Below are 14953 nucleotides of genomic sequence, written 5' to 3'. Positions count from 1 at the left end.
AGCAGAATTGACATTTGAGGTATGCATTGCATGCGAGGTAGATTTCTACGTGTTTTTCTTACTAAAACGCGTACCTCGCATGTGATTGGCTAATGAAATTCAAAATGGCGACATACATCCAGCGAACGGCGATGTTGCGATATGGATACAAATTTCTGCGATATAACCTAGGAATTCTCTAGTTACTGTGAGTATTTCAATCGCACAATGTGAGAAAATTACCAAATATTGCTGCATAATGTGTCATGTCATGTCAAACTTGTTTGATGGTAAAAAAAAACTGCCACTGGCCTGGGGACTAGTGGCGAATGAGGTGATCGCTGCTAGCGTGCGTAAGAAAAGCACATAAGCTACAATTGTAGCTGCACGCGTGCATTGTCAAGGACTTCGCTTGCCCTCTAAGATGGCGTCGCGAGAGGTTGTCAAGCGAGTGATGACGTCAATGCATAAGGTCTATACCTATGTAATGCTTTTATAGACCTTTGATAGTCACCTAGTATGAGCCGCAAGGGGCTTACATTTCAAACCTTGTAACTAGCTTGTGTAAGTTGATGACAAATTTTGAAGGTCTACTCATATGAAATATGGAAAGTAGACTGACTGGTATGCATCATTTTTCACTCATCATTGATCTGTGTGAGGGACAGTGTTCGGCCTCACTGTAGAGTGGATGACATGGTTGTTGTATTGAATGTTTGACATCAAAAGCTTCCCGTAGGTATTCTAGTAAGGTTAGTAGAGTGAGCAAGCAGTACTGTGATTGAGCAAGGCAGACAGAGCAGTGGGTAAACATTAGAAATTCAATGTCTATAATGTACAGAAAAACCTTTGATTTTCATATGCAGAACAATCATAATGTTAGCTGCTAATTCATATGTGTGCATGCACTTGTAGGTATAATGTGGCTCATAGTTGTAAAAATTGTGAGAGAAAACGAAACAGAGTATGTTGTGTGTATGTGTGTGTGTGTGTGTGTGTGTGTTGTTGTTTGTATCATGTGTGTGTTTGGGAGAGGGTCTCAGGTTATGGGCATATTACAGTTTAATATTACGACTCATCTGAACAAAAGAGTATTCCAGCAGTGAATCAGTGATCATTAGTGACCTCTAGAACCCAAGAAAATCACTTCCTGCCAATTCTTTCTTTGTTTTGTTTATTTGGACATTGCGTTATGCAAATAAAAAGTGTGGGGTGTTGGAAACTTTTAACGTTTTGCGAGATATTCAGAAACCACTTTATGAGATGTCAAAGAGCATGCAATTCTAAGGGGAACCAAAAGTTTATTTGATGAAAATCAGTTTTGAAATGGCTGAGATATCCAAAAACAAGGTGAAACAAAGAGATCCTAATGAAAGTCATGGCCTGTCGCCTTTTTATTATTATCACTTTTTTTGGATATCTCAGCCATTTTAAAACCAATTTTCATCAAATAAATATTGAATCCTTCTTAAAAGTACATGCTCTTTCATATTTCGTAAGAGGTTTCTCATTATCTCACTTAGGAATGTTATAAACCTGAATCCTCAACTCAACCAGTACTGTACAGTCCCTTTAATATCGCATGGTAATTTTTCTAAATCAAATTGTAGCATGTCCAAACTTGCCACCGTCCAAATGTTTGTTTGTTTGTTGTTTTTTTTCTACATGGCAGCTGCAGGATCAAGTACCGGGGCCTCAGCCCTTGCGCCTGGCAGTAAGGGTGACGCAGACGAGTCTGAAGTCACAAGACTGCAGGGTGAGTTTCTTTGGTGGCGCGTATGGTCATTTGATCAGTTGAGTGTGACAATACAGCAAAGTCAAGCGTCATTAATCTGTGCAGGGCTGCACACTAACCCATTTTTTTGTACTGGTCCAACCTGTCTGTCAGACCAGTAGGTACCCAGTTTTTCCATTTTTTCTTGGTCCATTCCTGGAAAAGTTACTGGTTCGACAGTGATTTTTCCTGGTCCCGGACCGTCGGACCAGTGCCAGTGTGCAGTGTTGCTCAATGTACATTACCTCTGGATTGCCTCAAACTAAATAATCTTTTATGGATTGAAGGTGTTGTTTTGTATGCTACATCTTTTCCTATAGCCCGAGTAAAGCTGAAGGTCAATTCCATTGTGACTTATGGGACAAAGTGACAATTTTCGGCAATTTCAAACCAGTATTTTGAGAAAATAGTTGCATCAAATGCATTTTTCTCAGTTCATGGTTAGATCCATCATATCACAGTTTATGAAAACACCATACTTAGTTTGAAAAGTATCATTGCATTACGTACAGCAACGAAAAATTGCTGTTGTGACTTATGGGACATCTGAGGACCACCGTTTTTCACATGGGAAAGTAAGTTCTGAAATATTCTTACACACAGAGTCTCTGGAAAGATATTTTCTTTCCTGAATGTAGCAAAGGGTTGGTGCTTACCCTGAGCCAAGTGGTATGAATATCTACTCATTGGTACAGTAGCAGGATAGGGAAAACCAGCGTGACTGATGGGACACAAAAACGTGACTTATGGGACGCTATCAACTACCACATTTTGAAATTGAGAGAATGATATTTACTGATGCCAAAACAAGTTTTAGAACATCATAAAACCAATCTATGACCAAAGAACATTCAGAAAATAAGCCATCTGAGAATTACACAAGCTGTATTATGGTCATAATAGTGTATCAGAAATGATCCATATCCATAAATTCTGCAAAAATTGGCAATTTTCATGAAAAATTAAGGTTTTTCGGACATAACTCCACTCCACGTTCACTGATGTTCACAAATGAGGTATCAAAATATCTGTTGTGAACGGCTGCTTTGAGTAAACAATACCAGATCATCTAATTAAGCTTCATTAATCATCTATACTCAATAGTTTGATTTTCATAAAATGCAACCTTTCCGTGGAATTGACCTGAAGACAGTTTAGATGCAAAGAAAGTAGAGTCAAACTAGTTTTAGTGTATTTAATGAACAATAGAATTTGTTTTCCTGTCTTGTTGATAAATCTTCTTTATTCATGTAGGTTCATACAGCATACTGGGCTATTGTACCTGAAAGCCACTGCCTCAGGTTCTCACTACACTCTCCATGAATGATGTAGTGAATTCTGTGATATATGAGATAATGAAGCTTCTGTAGACAGTTTCTACAACCAGTATTTATCTTTCTTTTCTTTTTTTTGTGAGGAATTAGCCTTCCCTAGGAACACAGCAGGATTGATTAGAACTTTGATTTTGCATACAAAGCCCACTATCTTTACCTGCAAAATGCACCATTGTTTGTTTTGTTTTAATTCCATCAGATGCTGTACTGTTTGAAAATGTGTTTTGTAAGATTTGTTGGAGCTCTCTCTGTACTTCAGTTAAATGTTATTTACATCTTCTCTGTTGATCACCTCAGACAATTATATGACAGAGAGAGAGAGAGAGAGAGAGAGGGGGGGGGTGGGGGTGGGGGGGGGGGAGACCATGTACAGCAGTATCATGTATTGTCAAAGACTCTGTAGCGTGGGGATTTATGGAGTGAGAAGGCTGGCCTGGCTAACATATAATAGAGAATCCCTGTAATGAATTGTGTAAAGCTTTATCATGGATTTCTATGTAAGTACACATAAAGCCAAAGAATCTTGATTGGGGTCGACCGTTACCGATGAGCGTACACTTTGATGCACATATTCGCTGATGGGCACTGTTTGTGGTTTTTCAAATGTATCCCGGTGGACAGTGAATGAAAATCGATGTAATGGGATCACCCATGTTTCCTCATGCTGTACTGGGTCTTTAAGAGAAACAGGGAATAAGATGCCGACTGCCATTTGCACCACTTTGCCACCAGTTGCATACCAGCTGGCTGGGCACAGACCAGCTGAAGAACAGCCATGGGCTGAAGCCGGTTCCATGCTAAAATAAAATAAACTGAACTGAGGGCAAGTCATGTAGCCATCTAACATGACTCAGCATAACCTAATGGATGTGTTGGGTCAGGAGTACATCTATTCCATGGGTATATGCACTATTCAAAAATTAGGTATTTTTATCTTCTTCTTCGTCACTTTATTGTAGCATATTTTTGGATTGAATATGCAGAGTACTTCTAGTAGATTATGTGTTGTTTTTTTGCGTCTATATGTCACAGCAGTTTATATCTATTGTGATCATGAACTTACTGTATGTCCTCAACCTATGTAGTCATGTGTGGACGAAACCAAAACTAGTTCAATATGTCTTTTCTCCACGTATTTCAGCTCTTTTGGAGGCCAGGGGTGTACCGCCGCACCTCTTTAATGCTCTAGGACCCCGCATGCACCAACTTCTTCAACGCAGCATGGGAACCGGAGCAAGTGAGTCTTTTAAAATCCCATGGCTTGCTGAATTGTGTGGGACTTCAATCACATTTTGAGTCTTGCCTCTGTATTGTAATGTTACATGTATTGTGTATCTATTTTGGAAGCTGCAGTTCATGTAGTATAAATTTCCAGTTTGGATATGAAGGATATATTTGATTCTTAGTTTGCCTTCAAAGAAACATCAAATATCACTCATGTTGAATATGCACATGTCACAACTTGTAATAACGATTTATATTGTTTTTTTTTCTTATGTATGCTAATAACATAGACAAAGGATAGGGTTTTAGTCAAAGAACTATCTGATATACAATATTTTTTTCTGCCTTTTACCTAAGCCATTCTGTTATAATTGTACCCAAAAATGTATTCATTACTATAGATAGAGATAGAATGCATTATTTTACCAAGGACAAGGTTTGGTGTGCTTTATGTGTACTTAAAATGATTTGTGTGTTACATTGATATTTTGTTACTAAGAAGAGAATAACAAAATTGAATTGTCTGGATAATTCCCTCCGTTTACCTCCTGATGTCTTTAGGTAGCAAAGCCCACCAGCTTCTGTCTGGACTCCAGGCCAGTGGGGATGAGAGCCAGCAGCTCCAGGCAGTCATTGAGATGTGCCAGCTGCTAGTCATGGGCAATGAGGACACTCTGGGGGGATTCCCCGTCAAACAGGTGGTACCCGCCCTCATCAGCCTGCTGTCCATGGAACACAATTTTGACATTGTGAGTCTCTCTTCAGTTTTCTCCCTGCCCTTGTATTCAATTCTACTTTTGTCATTATGCGAAACATGAAGTATGCATCACTGATTTGGTTATAAGACATGATAATTAAAACATTTAGTAACATGAAAAGAAAAAAAAAATTCAGAGGATTCTATAAAGACAATTTTTTTTATCATTATTATTTAGATAGAGCTCTGTTAAAAGAAAAATGCAGATTAAAAATAGAAAAGTATCTTACATGTCAGTAACTGTCAAGTGTTGCAGTAATCATGTCATGGTGCCATATATATTTAGCAGTGAGAGAGTTTGTCTGTTAAAGCCATTGCATATAGGGGAAAAATGCAATGGATGGGAAAAGGTATGTGTCTGAGACAGTAGAAATGTCCTTATAGACCTGCTATAAAATATCACTACCATCAATGCATGGCTGTACATTTATCAGATAATCACTCTGTGTTCATTTTATTGTGTGTCTGACTTTAAATGAAATGATGGTTTTCTCCTGAGGGTATACCCAATTCATGCACCCAGTAGATTGAAATATCAGTCAATGACAGAGATTTGTATTTCCACCTCAAAAAGTGCTGAAGGCATTATTTGTTCATTCGTTGTGAGTAATATGTGGCAGTGGCTTTTAATCTTATGTTATGCGTGACAGGGAGTGACTACTTCCTATTCAAGCAAGTTGTTATGTAGTGGTTTGTTGAGCCTATGCCAGATTGCCTTAGGCAAGAAAATTAAGTACCACAGTGATGATTGATTTAAAGGTGTAAGCTTCATTTGCAATGTTAGGTACTGATTGTCAGTTGGGGCCTGACTGTAATTTATCTTCAGTGTTTAGGGAATCATAGTTATGTAGAGTTCATGACCGTGATACAAATTGAAAATGAAATTTAAGAATGTCAGCTTAGGAGTAGCTTGAAAATGTCATGTTTTGAGGGGCATATCACTTTCAGTCTCAACTTTTCTGTGATTCTACCTGTTGCAGCAGAATATCAGGAAAAGTGTTGAACTTAGGCTCCTACCTTTAAAAGTGAAGACGGATTTTTGAAGGAAAGCTAGTAGGCAGAATGAGTATGCTATCTTTCTATCTTACCACTAAGCCAGCTGTACTCTGCTATTTTTGTCTTTAGATGAACCATGCATGCCGGGCATTGACTTACATGATGGAGGCTCTGCCGAGATCATCCTCCGTCGTCATGGATGCAATCCCAGTGTTTCTAGAGAAGGTAAGTGAACCTGAAGACAGTCTGAAGCACTTACCATGGCAACGTGGTATCAGCTTGATCTGGTGAGATGGCAAAACCAGTGTGAATAGTGCAAACTATATGGTTTGTAACCATTCGAGTTCTGAGATTCATTATTTTATGGGTGGAAATTTACTTGTTAGAAGAATTTCAATTTAGTCATCAGTTATTTCTGGAGTTTGGAGGCTTGGTTTGGAAGGTTACTTGGACTCAAATCAGAATACAGCAGAAAACTTTCATAATACTGGTTGTGTTAAAAACAATAAAGTATAAATTCATTTATAAGCGTTATTTAAACACTGTTTTTACTGGTGATATTGTGAATGCATCAAATTGTAAACTTGGTGACAAGCATGTATACTTATTTCATGTCAGTAGAGGAACATAATTGGAATGAAATTAAAATGTATCCCTAGATTTTGTAGCATGCTATGAGCATCATACCCAAGCACACGTCACAAATGTTCTCAATGTCTTGAAGAGTTCCAATGTATAGAATAGTATATGGATGGATGGAGCACTGTGTTCTGCAAAGATGTGGTTGATGTGTACATCAGGCTCTCTCTCTGCCTGATAATTAAGATGATGACTGTATTTCTTTTACATTCACACCTGTGCTTGTGAAATGTTACACTGACATGTGTTGGAGTTATTCATAGAGCTGATTCTTGTATCGAGTGTGATGTTGTTTGTGGAGCTATCCTTAAAGACAGTAACTTTGATGGCTTCCCTCCCACACAGCTACAAGTCATCCAGTGTATGGATGTGGCTGAGCAGTCTCTTACAGCACTGGAGATGCTTTCCCGTAGACATAGCAAGGCTATCCTCCAAGCGGTAAGAAGGCCTAGAACCTGACTTAGTTGGGTTTTTGTCTGAATGATGTCACTATGAGATGGCATGTAACAGTTATTGTGGCCCAGTTCTGGTGTGAACAAACCAAACCAGTAAAGCTGCCATATTGAATGAATTAATGAATCCATATTTTTCTTTGTAGGTTCTACTTACCATATCATCTGGGATATAATGCTGGCAGAATTTTTTTGAGAGTGGAACGCTTTAACTCTTTATAAATGTAAACCGCCATTCTAGCAGACATGTATTAGGTCTTCAAATGAAATTGTGACGTGACATATCCTAACATGTGGCTTTTGTGACTGATTTTGAATTTTCTTTTGTTCTTGTATTTAATGATCTCCTTCAAGTGAGGAAGGATGTGTTGCTCCTCATATCTCTTGTCTATTCTCATTATTTGGTCTCTCTCATTCTCTCTATCTCCCTTTCGCTTGCCTTTGTAGGGAGGTCTATCAGCATGTCTTCTCTACATAGAGTTCTTTTCAATAACAGCCCAGCGAAATGCTCTGGCAGTGGCAGCCAATTGCTGTCAGAGCATTGGCCCTGATGAGTTCCACCTTGTGGCAAACTCCTTACCCCTCTTGGCTGGCAGACTCCAGCACCAAGTAAGTCCTCACTTCTTCCTCCTGATCCAGGACAAACTGACCTAGGAGTTTCGTGATATGTTCAATTTAAAGCAACATATTAACCTCTTTCTTAATTTTGTAATTTCTGCCTTATTTTTGTGCATAAAGAAGTCATCAGTTATACTTTAGAGTATTACTACAGTGCCTTTGTTCAGACATTCAGTTACTAGTTGTAACTTCAGTTTGATCAGTGAACATGACAGACTTACGTTTGCTCTTCATTAAGTTTCAACCCAATTTCCTCAGGCCCACATCTATCACTGTTTCAAGTCAGGGTTTTGCCTAATGTTCAAGTTCTGTCTAATGGCAAGTTTTTGTCTCTGTATGAACTCAAGTTTCTCTATACTTTGTGACATCGAATTTCAATTTGAAGTCTGGGGTCTGTCTTAAGTTTGTCTCATGCAATTTATGTCCACTGTCATATTTCTGTTTGATTTCAATTTTACGCCAGTCACAGCATTTCTTATTTGAAATGTTTTTTTATTTTTCTGATGTCAAGTTTCTACTATGTATCTCAAATTTGTGTGTGGTATCACGTTTCCATCTGATGTGGAATACTTCTCTCAAATCAAACTTTCTGACATGTTCTTCTCAAATACCAACTTTACTTGAAATGAGAAGTTTGTGTTCATCAATATTGTGTCTCTGAGGTCATGTTTCCATCCATTAATTGATTCTCTTCAGTGAAGTTTCTGACATCTTTTTGTATGAATATACATGTATATTGATCTTATTCATATGCAAAGTTTTGTTTAGTGGACAATTTGCATGTGAGGTCAAGTTTTGTGTGACGTACACTGTGTGTCTGAAGTCAAGTTCCCATCTGATTTCCTTCATAGGACAAAAAGTCGGTTGAGAGCTGCTGTCTCTGCTTTGCCCGTCTTGTGGACAACTATCAGAATGATGAAAAGCTCTTGCTACAGATGGCTGAACACGGCCTTCTCACCAACCTCCAGCAACTGGTAGGTAGAGTGTAATCACTGGCACTGAACATATACAACATTGTATCATGATATGCCTTGAATGTGTTATCTGTGGAGGGACTCTTTATTCACTTCCATTCAAAATATGCAGAATTTGTTTTATCACTTGTATTCAGGAATTATTGTAAATGTTGATAATTCTCCACCTTGAATATTCTGGCCTTAATGCTCTCTATATATATATTTTTGGACGCACCAACAGCCTTGTTGATGTGCATAAGGATGCAAGATTTATTGACTGTATGCACAGTTTATGCCCTTTTTATTCTCAAACTGGCAATGTACCTACTAAAAGTGCTTACCGATAAAGGTATGATTGTTTCTATGGTAATGCCTTCCTTTGTCTTCTAGAAGCATGTGATAATGCTTTCAATTTAATCAAATTCAGTCCTTTTATTCCACATGCCAAAAAGAATACACAAATTCACCTACACATACTGCACGTTGCGTTTACAGGGAAAACAGAAGAAAGAGACAAAAAGCACTCATGCATAGGCACGCGAGAGAATTGGAAAGGCCATATAAGACCTTCAGAGGTTGATTCCCTTACAATGAGAATGATAATGACCATGTTGCAAATGCCAATGAACAGGAAGTATTGATTCTAGTTTATTCCCTTACCAGTGTCGTCATGGTGCGAGAGAGTTGATATATGAATTTATCTCAAGATGAGAGTGTCAAATTGTTTAGGTCCCGAGGAATGCTGATTGCTTTGTAAGTCAATCATGTGTGTAAAAGCCTGGATGTATGTTGGTAACAGGCTTAAGAGAGACCGTAGGAAAAGAATTTTACGACATATGTGGATTTAGGTAATTGGGAAACCCTGTAAGTCAAAAGTTTTTGTTTTGGTTTGACTGTATCATCACAGCTTGTGGTCACTCCACCAGTTGTCAGCACAGGAACGTTCATCATGGTCATCAGAATGCTCTCCCTCATGTGTGCAAACTGTCCTGAGCTGGCCGTAGGACTGCTCAAACAGAGTGAGTTTCTTTAGCCAAGCAGAGTGATCACTTTCTGCCACCAGAAAGATGATATGATACTGTTCTTAGGTACCATAACAATACATAGCTTTAACATGCAGCTGTGTAAGCATATATGACATTTATAATTTTTAATGATGGTGCTATGTTGTCCCTTTAATTGCAGACCAGCAAACATGAGTGTCTCATGTCTGGATGAACGTTGATAATCCTAGCTAAAACACTTGTATTCCTGTAGTCACTGAATGGAAAGGACAGCACAGCAAGGGTCCACCACTTCTTTTTGTACTGAAACCTGTCAAACTGTGCCAAAGGCCTTAAACTAAGTAGTTCAATCAGGATAGGATTTTACATAATATTTCATCTTGGCATAAACTGTTTGTTTTCATATTTTTATAGCTTGAAAGAAAGTATATGTATGGAACAGATTAATTACAGATTTACACATAGCACACTACAGACATGTTAAACAACTTGGCAGGGAATCAGTGTGAGTGAATAAAGTGTGATATCCTATGCATACCTTCTAATTTTTCTCTCTCTTTTTTGTTTCGTTCAGATATTGCCGAAACGATAAGCTACCTCTTGATTGGAACATCAGATTCAGCCACCCAAGACATTGAGGTAACCCATCATTCAGAGTACTGTGTATTGTCTGAGTGTGACAGCTGCCCTGCATAAGACTGTCACCTACAGTTTTTCCAGTATACTCAGTAGTAGGAATGACAGAGTTCTTGCCATGATGCATATGTCCCTTTCATCATTCTAACTCTAACTGGTTAGTTATGTGAACTGCAAATGAAGAAAATGAATGAATTATTTTGTGTGTGCTGTTCTTAATTTGGAAAAAATGATATTTGAGTTGTAAACACTATCTGCCAGGTTAATGTAAAAGTGCTCAGATTTGAAGTTGATCAGTGTCAAGTGTGAAGAGAAACAACTCCATGACTCTTAACTAATGGTAACCTTGAGTTTCTGTGGATCTTGTCCAAATTAGTCTTGATTTATCTAAAAATCACTCCAAACAGGAAAAGCTAAGTTTTTTTTTTTTCATTATTTTTGGTTATGATAACATGTGACTTTGGTATGACACAGTGTGTCAGTACATTGTTATTTACTTCAGGAAGTTACAAATGTAGGTAGATATTTGTAGTTGAGTACAGAACCCTTCTTCAGTAATAAAGTATTGGGAATTTTTCTTTTTTGTCTACAGCTTGTACCAAGGAGCCCACAGGAACTCTATGAGATTACATCTTTGATTGGGTAAGTGCTGCAGACCAAAACCATACTCAGCCACACATTATTGTATACAGAATGTTATGATATAGGTTGACATGTTGGACATTTTTGCTTGCATCTCATCCACTTGTAAGATTGCAGTTTTATTGCTCATTTGTTGTTTACTTTTCTTCATTGATTATTCCTCCTTACAATGTGCTAACTATGCATCATGCCTAATACATTTTCACTCAGAAATGGTGCATTCAAAGGTGATGCTTGTGCATGACTGTAACGTAACTTTTAAGATCCTGTAAACAGGGCTTGCAAATGGCTAATTTAGGGTTTACAAGGACGGGTTATGTTGGTGAAATAAGCAAGATTGATGTCTACAGGCATTACAATTATTTTGATCTGAAAGAGTGTAGGCTTCGAGAAAGTTTGTGCAATGGGTTGTACTACAGGGTGCATTCCAGCGCTCTAAAACGAACCAAAGCGTACTGTACTGTACTGTGCCAGATTTTGAGTGGTCAAGCACTCTATTGAGAAAGTGTACCTCATGAGTTATTTTTTAAGAGGGGGTCACACATTTTGTAGCAAGAGGGTCATTCACCTGGTGCGCTTGAACTACTTACAGCTGTCCCGGACAAAGCGAATTAACTCTTTGCATTATGACGTACATGTATGTGCATGTTATTCGCATTCTTTACACACAAACTTTTGGTACACTTTAGGTGCTCTTTTTGAGCACATCGGGAAGTGGTCCACTTATGGCTCGGTTCATTAAGGTTAGGTACACTTTAGGAGCATTCCAGTGCTCCTCTGGCACGGGTATGGTACAAATCAGTTCCCTTTAACCCATTGAGGACGAGCTGATTTTGCTACAGCACGCATTTCCCATAGACACCTGCCCGAGTATACTCGGGACCCATCCTCAACGGATTAAGAGAGCGCTCGAGTGCACCCATAGACAGAACTGTTCTCATATCTTTCGTTGTGTGCTCTCCTTACAGAGAACTCCTGCCGAGACTGCCTAGAGACGGTCTCTTCTCTGTTGATGCCTTCCTCAAGAAGGCTCCGAGCCAGATGACGGAGCCCGCCCTCTGGCAGTGGAGAGATGACAGGGGAATGTGGCATCCTTACACTCGCATTGATAACAGGATTATAGAGGCAAGCCATCTCTGTACTCTTGTCTTATAACTTCCTCCTATAATGCTTATCTGTGGTAACAAGAAATATGGTACCTGATGAAAACATTTTGTCAAAAATAGAGGTAGAAAGGTTGGAGACATTGAATTCATACTGTAGTACCAATGATTACGTAAACCATGGCTAATGCAGAGGTAAGTATTTTAAAGTGGCTGTCACCCATTTTGCCTCTTCTGTGGAATCTCTATTCCTTACTGTTCATGTCAATACACATTTTCGGTATAAGGGGGAAGAATTGATAATCATAACCAGTAATTACATATTGTCAAGAGTCCACTGAGCATACACACACACACACACACACACACACACACACACACACACACACACACACACACACACACAAAGAAATCAAGGCGAAGAACAGCTTTTATATTTGTCCTTATAGGAGATTCAGTATGATTATAATGCTTTTATTATGCTTTCCTTTCCATTAAAAAGGAAATGATGTTTGTATACATATAGATCATCTAAATCATGTCAAATGAAATGAAGCATTCACATGAAAGACATAAGATTTAATCACACTTCTGCTTGACTTATGATAAACTGTTGTGTGTGATACAGGCAGCACATCAAGCAGGTGAGGACGAGGTGACACTGTCCACCATGGGGCGTACCTACACCATCGACTTCAATGCTATGCAGCAGATCAATGAAGACACAGGCACCGCCAGACCCGTCCAAAGGCGACCCAATCCTGCTGCCGGTGCTGGCCACTCAACAAGTGAGAGATATTTCTGATGTGTAGTGTGTCTTTGTGGCATGAGGTGCTATACCATTTAACTCGTCTTTGAAATGGTGTAAGGCTTACTGCCAGATCTATTGTGTGAATGAAAAAAAAAACCCAACAAAATTAGTTGAGTGTTATATTCATATCTCTGTATTCATATGGTAATCTTATTGAAAAAATGAACTGTGATGCAGAGAAAAAAAAAAGACTATTATTTGTATTCCAGGGGAGCTAATAATCACAACAAATGCAGATTTTTGCGGTACATTAATTTTATAGTATTTCACTGTACTTTTGGCTAGCACAAATTCTAAAACTCACAAAATTATCTTCACAAGTTTCTCTGCACATTTTGAATGGGTTTTTCAATTGCACATCGTGAATTCAAGAACCAATAATGAGCCTCTCAGTGCGAAAAATGAATTGTGTGAAAATATAAACATTTACAGCATTTGAAGACACTGCTTCTTTCAAGTTGCATTAAACATGTAAAGTGAGATGCTCCTTTATATCCAGCAAATAGTAAATGTTTTTGGTCTTCTCTCCTAATCCCATACCTCCAGCATCCACATCAGCAGCACCCAAGGAAGACCCTCGAGCTGTCTTCATGAAGGAAGATGGTGACCAATCAGCAGCCTTCATTAAAGCTCTCTTTGCTGTACTCTATGAAGTCTACAGCTCCTCGGTAAGGACCACATTATAAACAAACAGATGTCTCCCCACCTAAACTTGAGTGCAGGATCTGATGTTAATGATTATAATGATAATAATGGTGGCTGCTTATGTATTACACAGGTTTGCCTTCCAACACTCATAATGCATTAATACAAATAATCAACTACACATGATATGATTCACAGTAAAAGAGGAATGATTAAACAAAAAATTGAGAAAAAATTAAAGATAAGTAAGGTTTGAATAAGTATGTTTTCACATTAGATTTATATGTTGTGAGGTCAAAGTCCTCCTTAAATCTTCTCTCTCGTATTCAGAATTGTTTTCTCTTTTTATGTTTGTTTATATTCTCTAGGCTGGACCAGCAGTCCGACACAAATGTCTAAAAGCTCTCCTGAGAATGGTTTTCTTTGGGACTCCAGACCTCTTGAAGGATATGCTGAAAAATCACGCTGTCTCAAGGTAAGAAGTGACCGTATCCATAATAATTAGTTTGGGTTAGAGTGTTTGACTTTTGTGTGTTTGTTTACTTGATGACATCAAGTCAAGTAAAATTGTGATAGAACCGCACATTGCTGTAATTGATGCAAAAAGAGACACAGGCTTGATATTCAAAACTCATCAGTAGTGAATTTATTTGGTAATTGATTTGATAGATTTGTTTGATTTATTTGACACTGACTAATCACCCCAGGGCTGACAGATAATAAGGTATCCATTGTCAGCTTGGTGCATTGAACTATACAATGAATTGAGTAATTTCAGTCTCCGAGAGCTTTGGAAAGTTTCTACCATATACTTAGTACTGTATACGCTATATATTTCGCGTGGGTTTTATTTTCGCGAATTTCGCGAGTCGGGAGCTATTCGCGAAATTAACAACACGCGAAAATATTACCTTCCAAAATGAATCCCTTGCCTTGACGATACGAACATTTTACCGCTTACCGAACAGACCATACTGGCTAAGCTTGTTTACGTACATACACGTCCACGTCTAACTACTAGTATTAGTATACACAGCCCAGTCGCTGTGGTAGCATTCGTTGCTAGTAAGTTGAAAATTCACACTTTCTTTGCCACTTCATATTTTCTCTGGTCCCCCAATCGCGAATTTAACCACTCGCGAAAATGTGTGACATCGGCAATTCGCGAAAATTTATGTACGCGAAAATTATAGCGTATACAGTATTCATTTCTGTAAGGGGAGTCGAAACTTTTTTGTAGAATTGCTTGTAAATTTTTGATCGAGCAAAAAGTGAAGTTCATGCACACCTTTATTTTAATATGAAAAGTCAATTTGTGTTTGCTCTGTGACCTTTGATCTTCTTGTAGGGAATAAAGAGTTAGTTGAATTTCTCTGTTGAATG

General features: G+C 38.4%; 1 protein-coding gene across 1 annotated transcript in view; it reads left to right on the top strand.

Annotated features, from left to right (window-relative positions):
* LOC139726852 (E3 ubiquitin-protein ligase TRIP12-like) overlaps positions 1-14953 on the top strand; it is a 74986-nt gene that overhangs the window by 39918 nt on the left and 20115 nt on the right. Inside the window, exons 7-20 of the mRNA XM_071637845.1 lie at positions 1652-1735; positions 4229-4324; positions 4873-5060; positions 6194-6289; positions 7049-7141; positions 7603-7764; positions 8625-8747; positions 9637-9748; positions 10308-10372; positions 10962-11011; positions 11980-12136; positions 12743-12902; positions 13472-13593; positions 13939-14045. Of these exons, the coding sequence (XP_071493946.1) occupies positions 1652-1735; positions 4229-4324; positions 4873-5060; positions 6194-6289; positions 7049-7141; positions 7603-7764; positions 8625-8747; positions 9637-9748; positions 10308-10372; positions 10962-11011; positions 11980-12136; positions 12743-12902; positions 13472-13593; positions 13939-14045 (1615 nt within the window). The remainder of the gene's footprint in view (positions 1-1651; positions 1736-4228; positions 4325-4872; positions 5061-6193; positions 6290-7048; positions 7142-7602; positions 7765-8624; positions 8748-9636; positions 9749-10307; positions 10373-10961; positions 11012-11979; positions 12137-12742; positions 12903-13471; positions 13594-13938; positions 14046-14953) is intronic.

The sequence above is a fragment of the Diadema antillarum genome, unplaced genomic scaffold, assembly GCF_040938485.1.
Source record: "Diadema antillarum isolate AM-2024a unplaced genomic scaffold, OU_Dant_1.0 seq00000102_RagTag, whole genome shotgun sequence".
Lineage (NCBI taxonomy): Eukaryota > Metazoa > Echinodermata > Echinoidea > Diadematoida > Diadematidae > Diadema > Diadema antillarum.
This window is presented reverse-complemented; position numbering and strand designations above follow the sequence as displayed.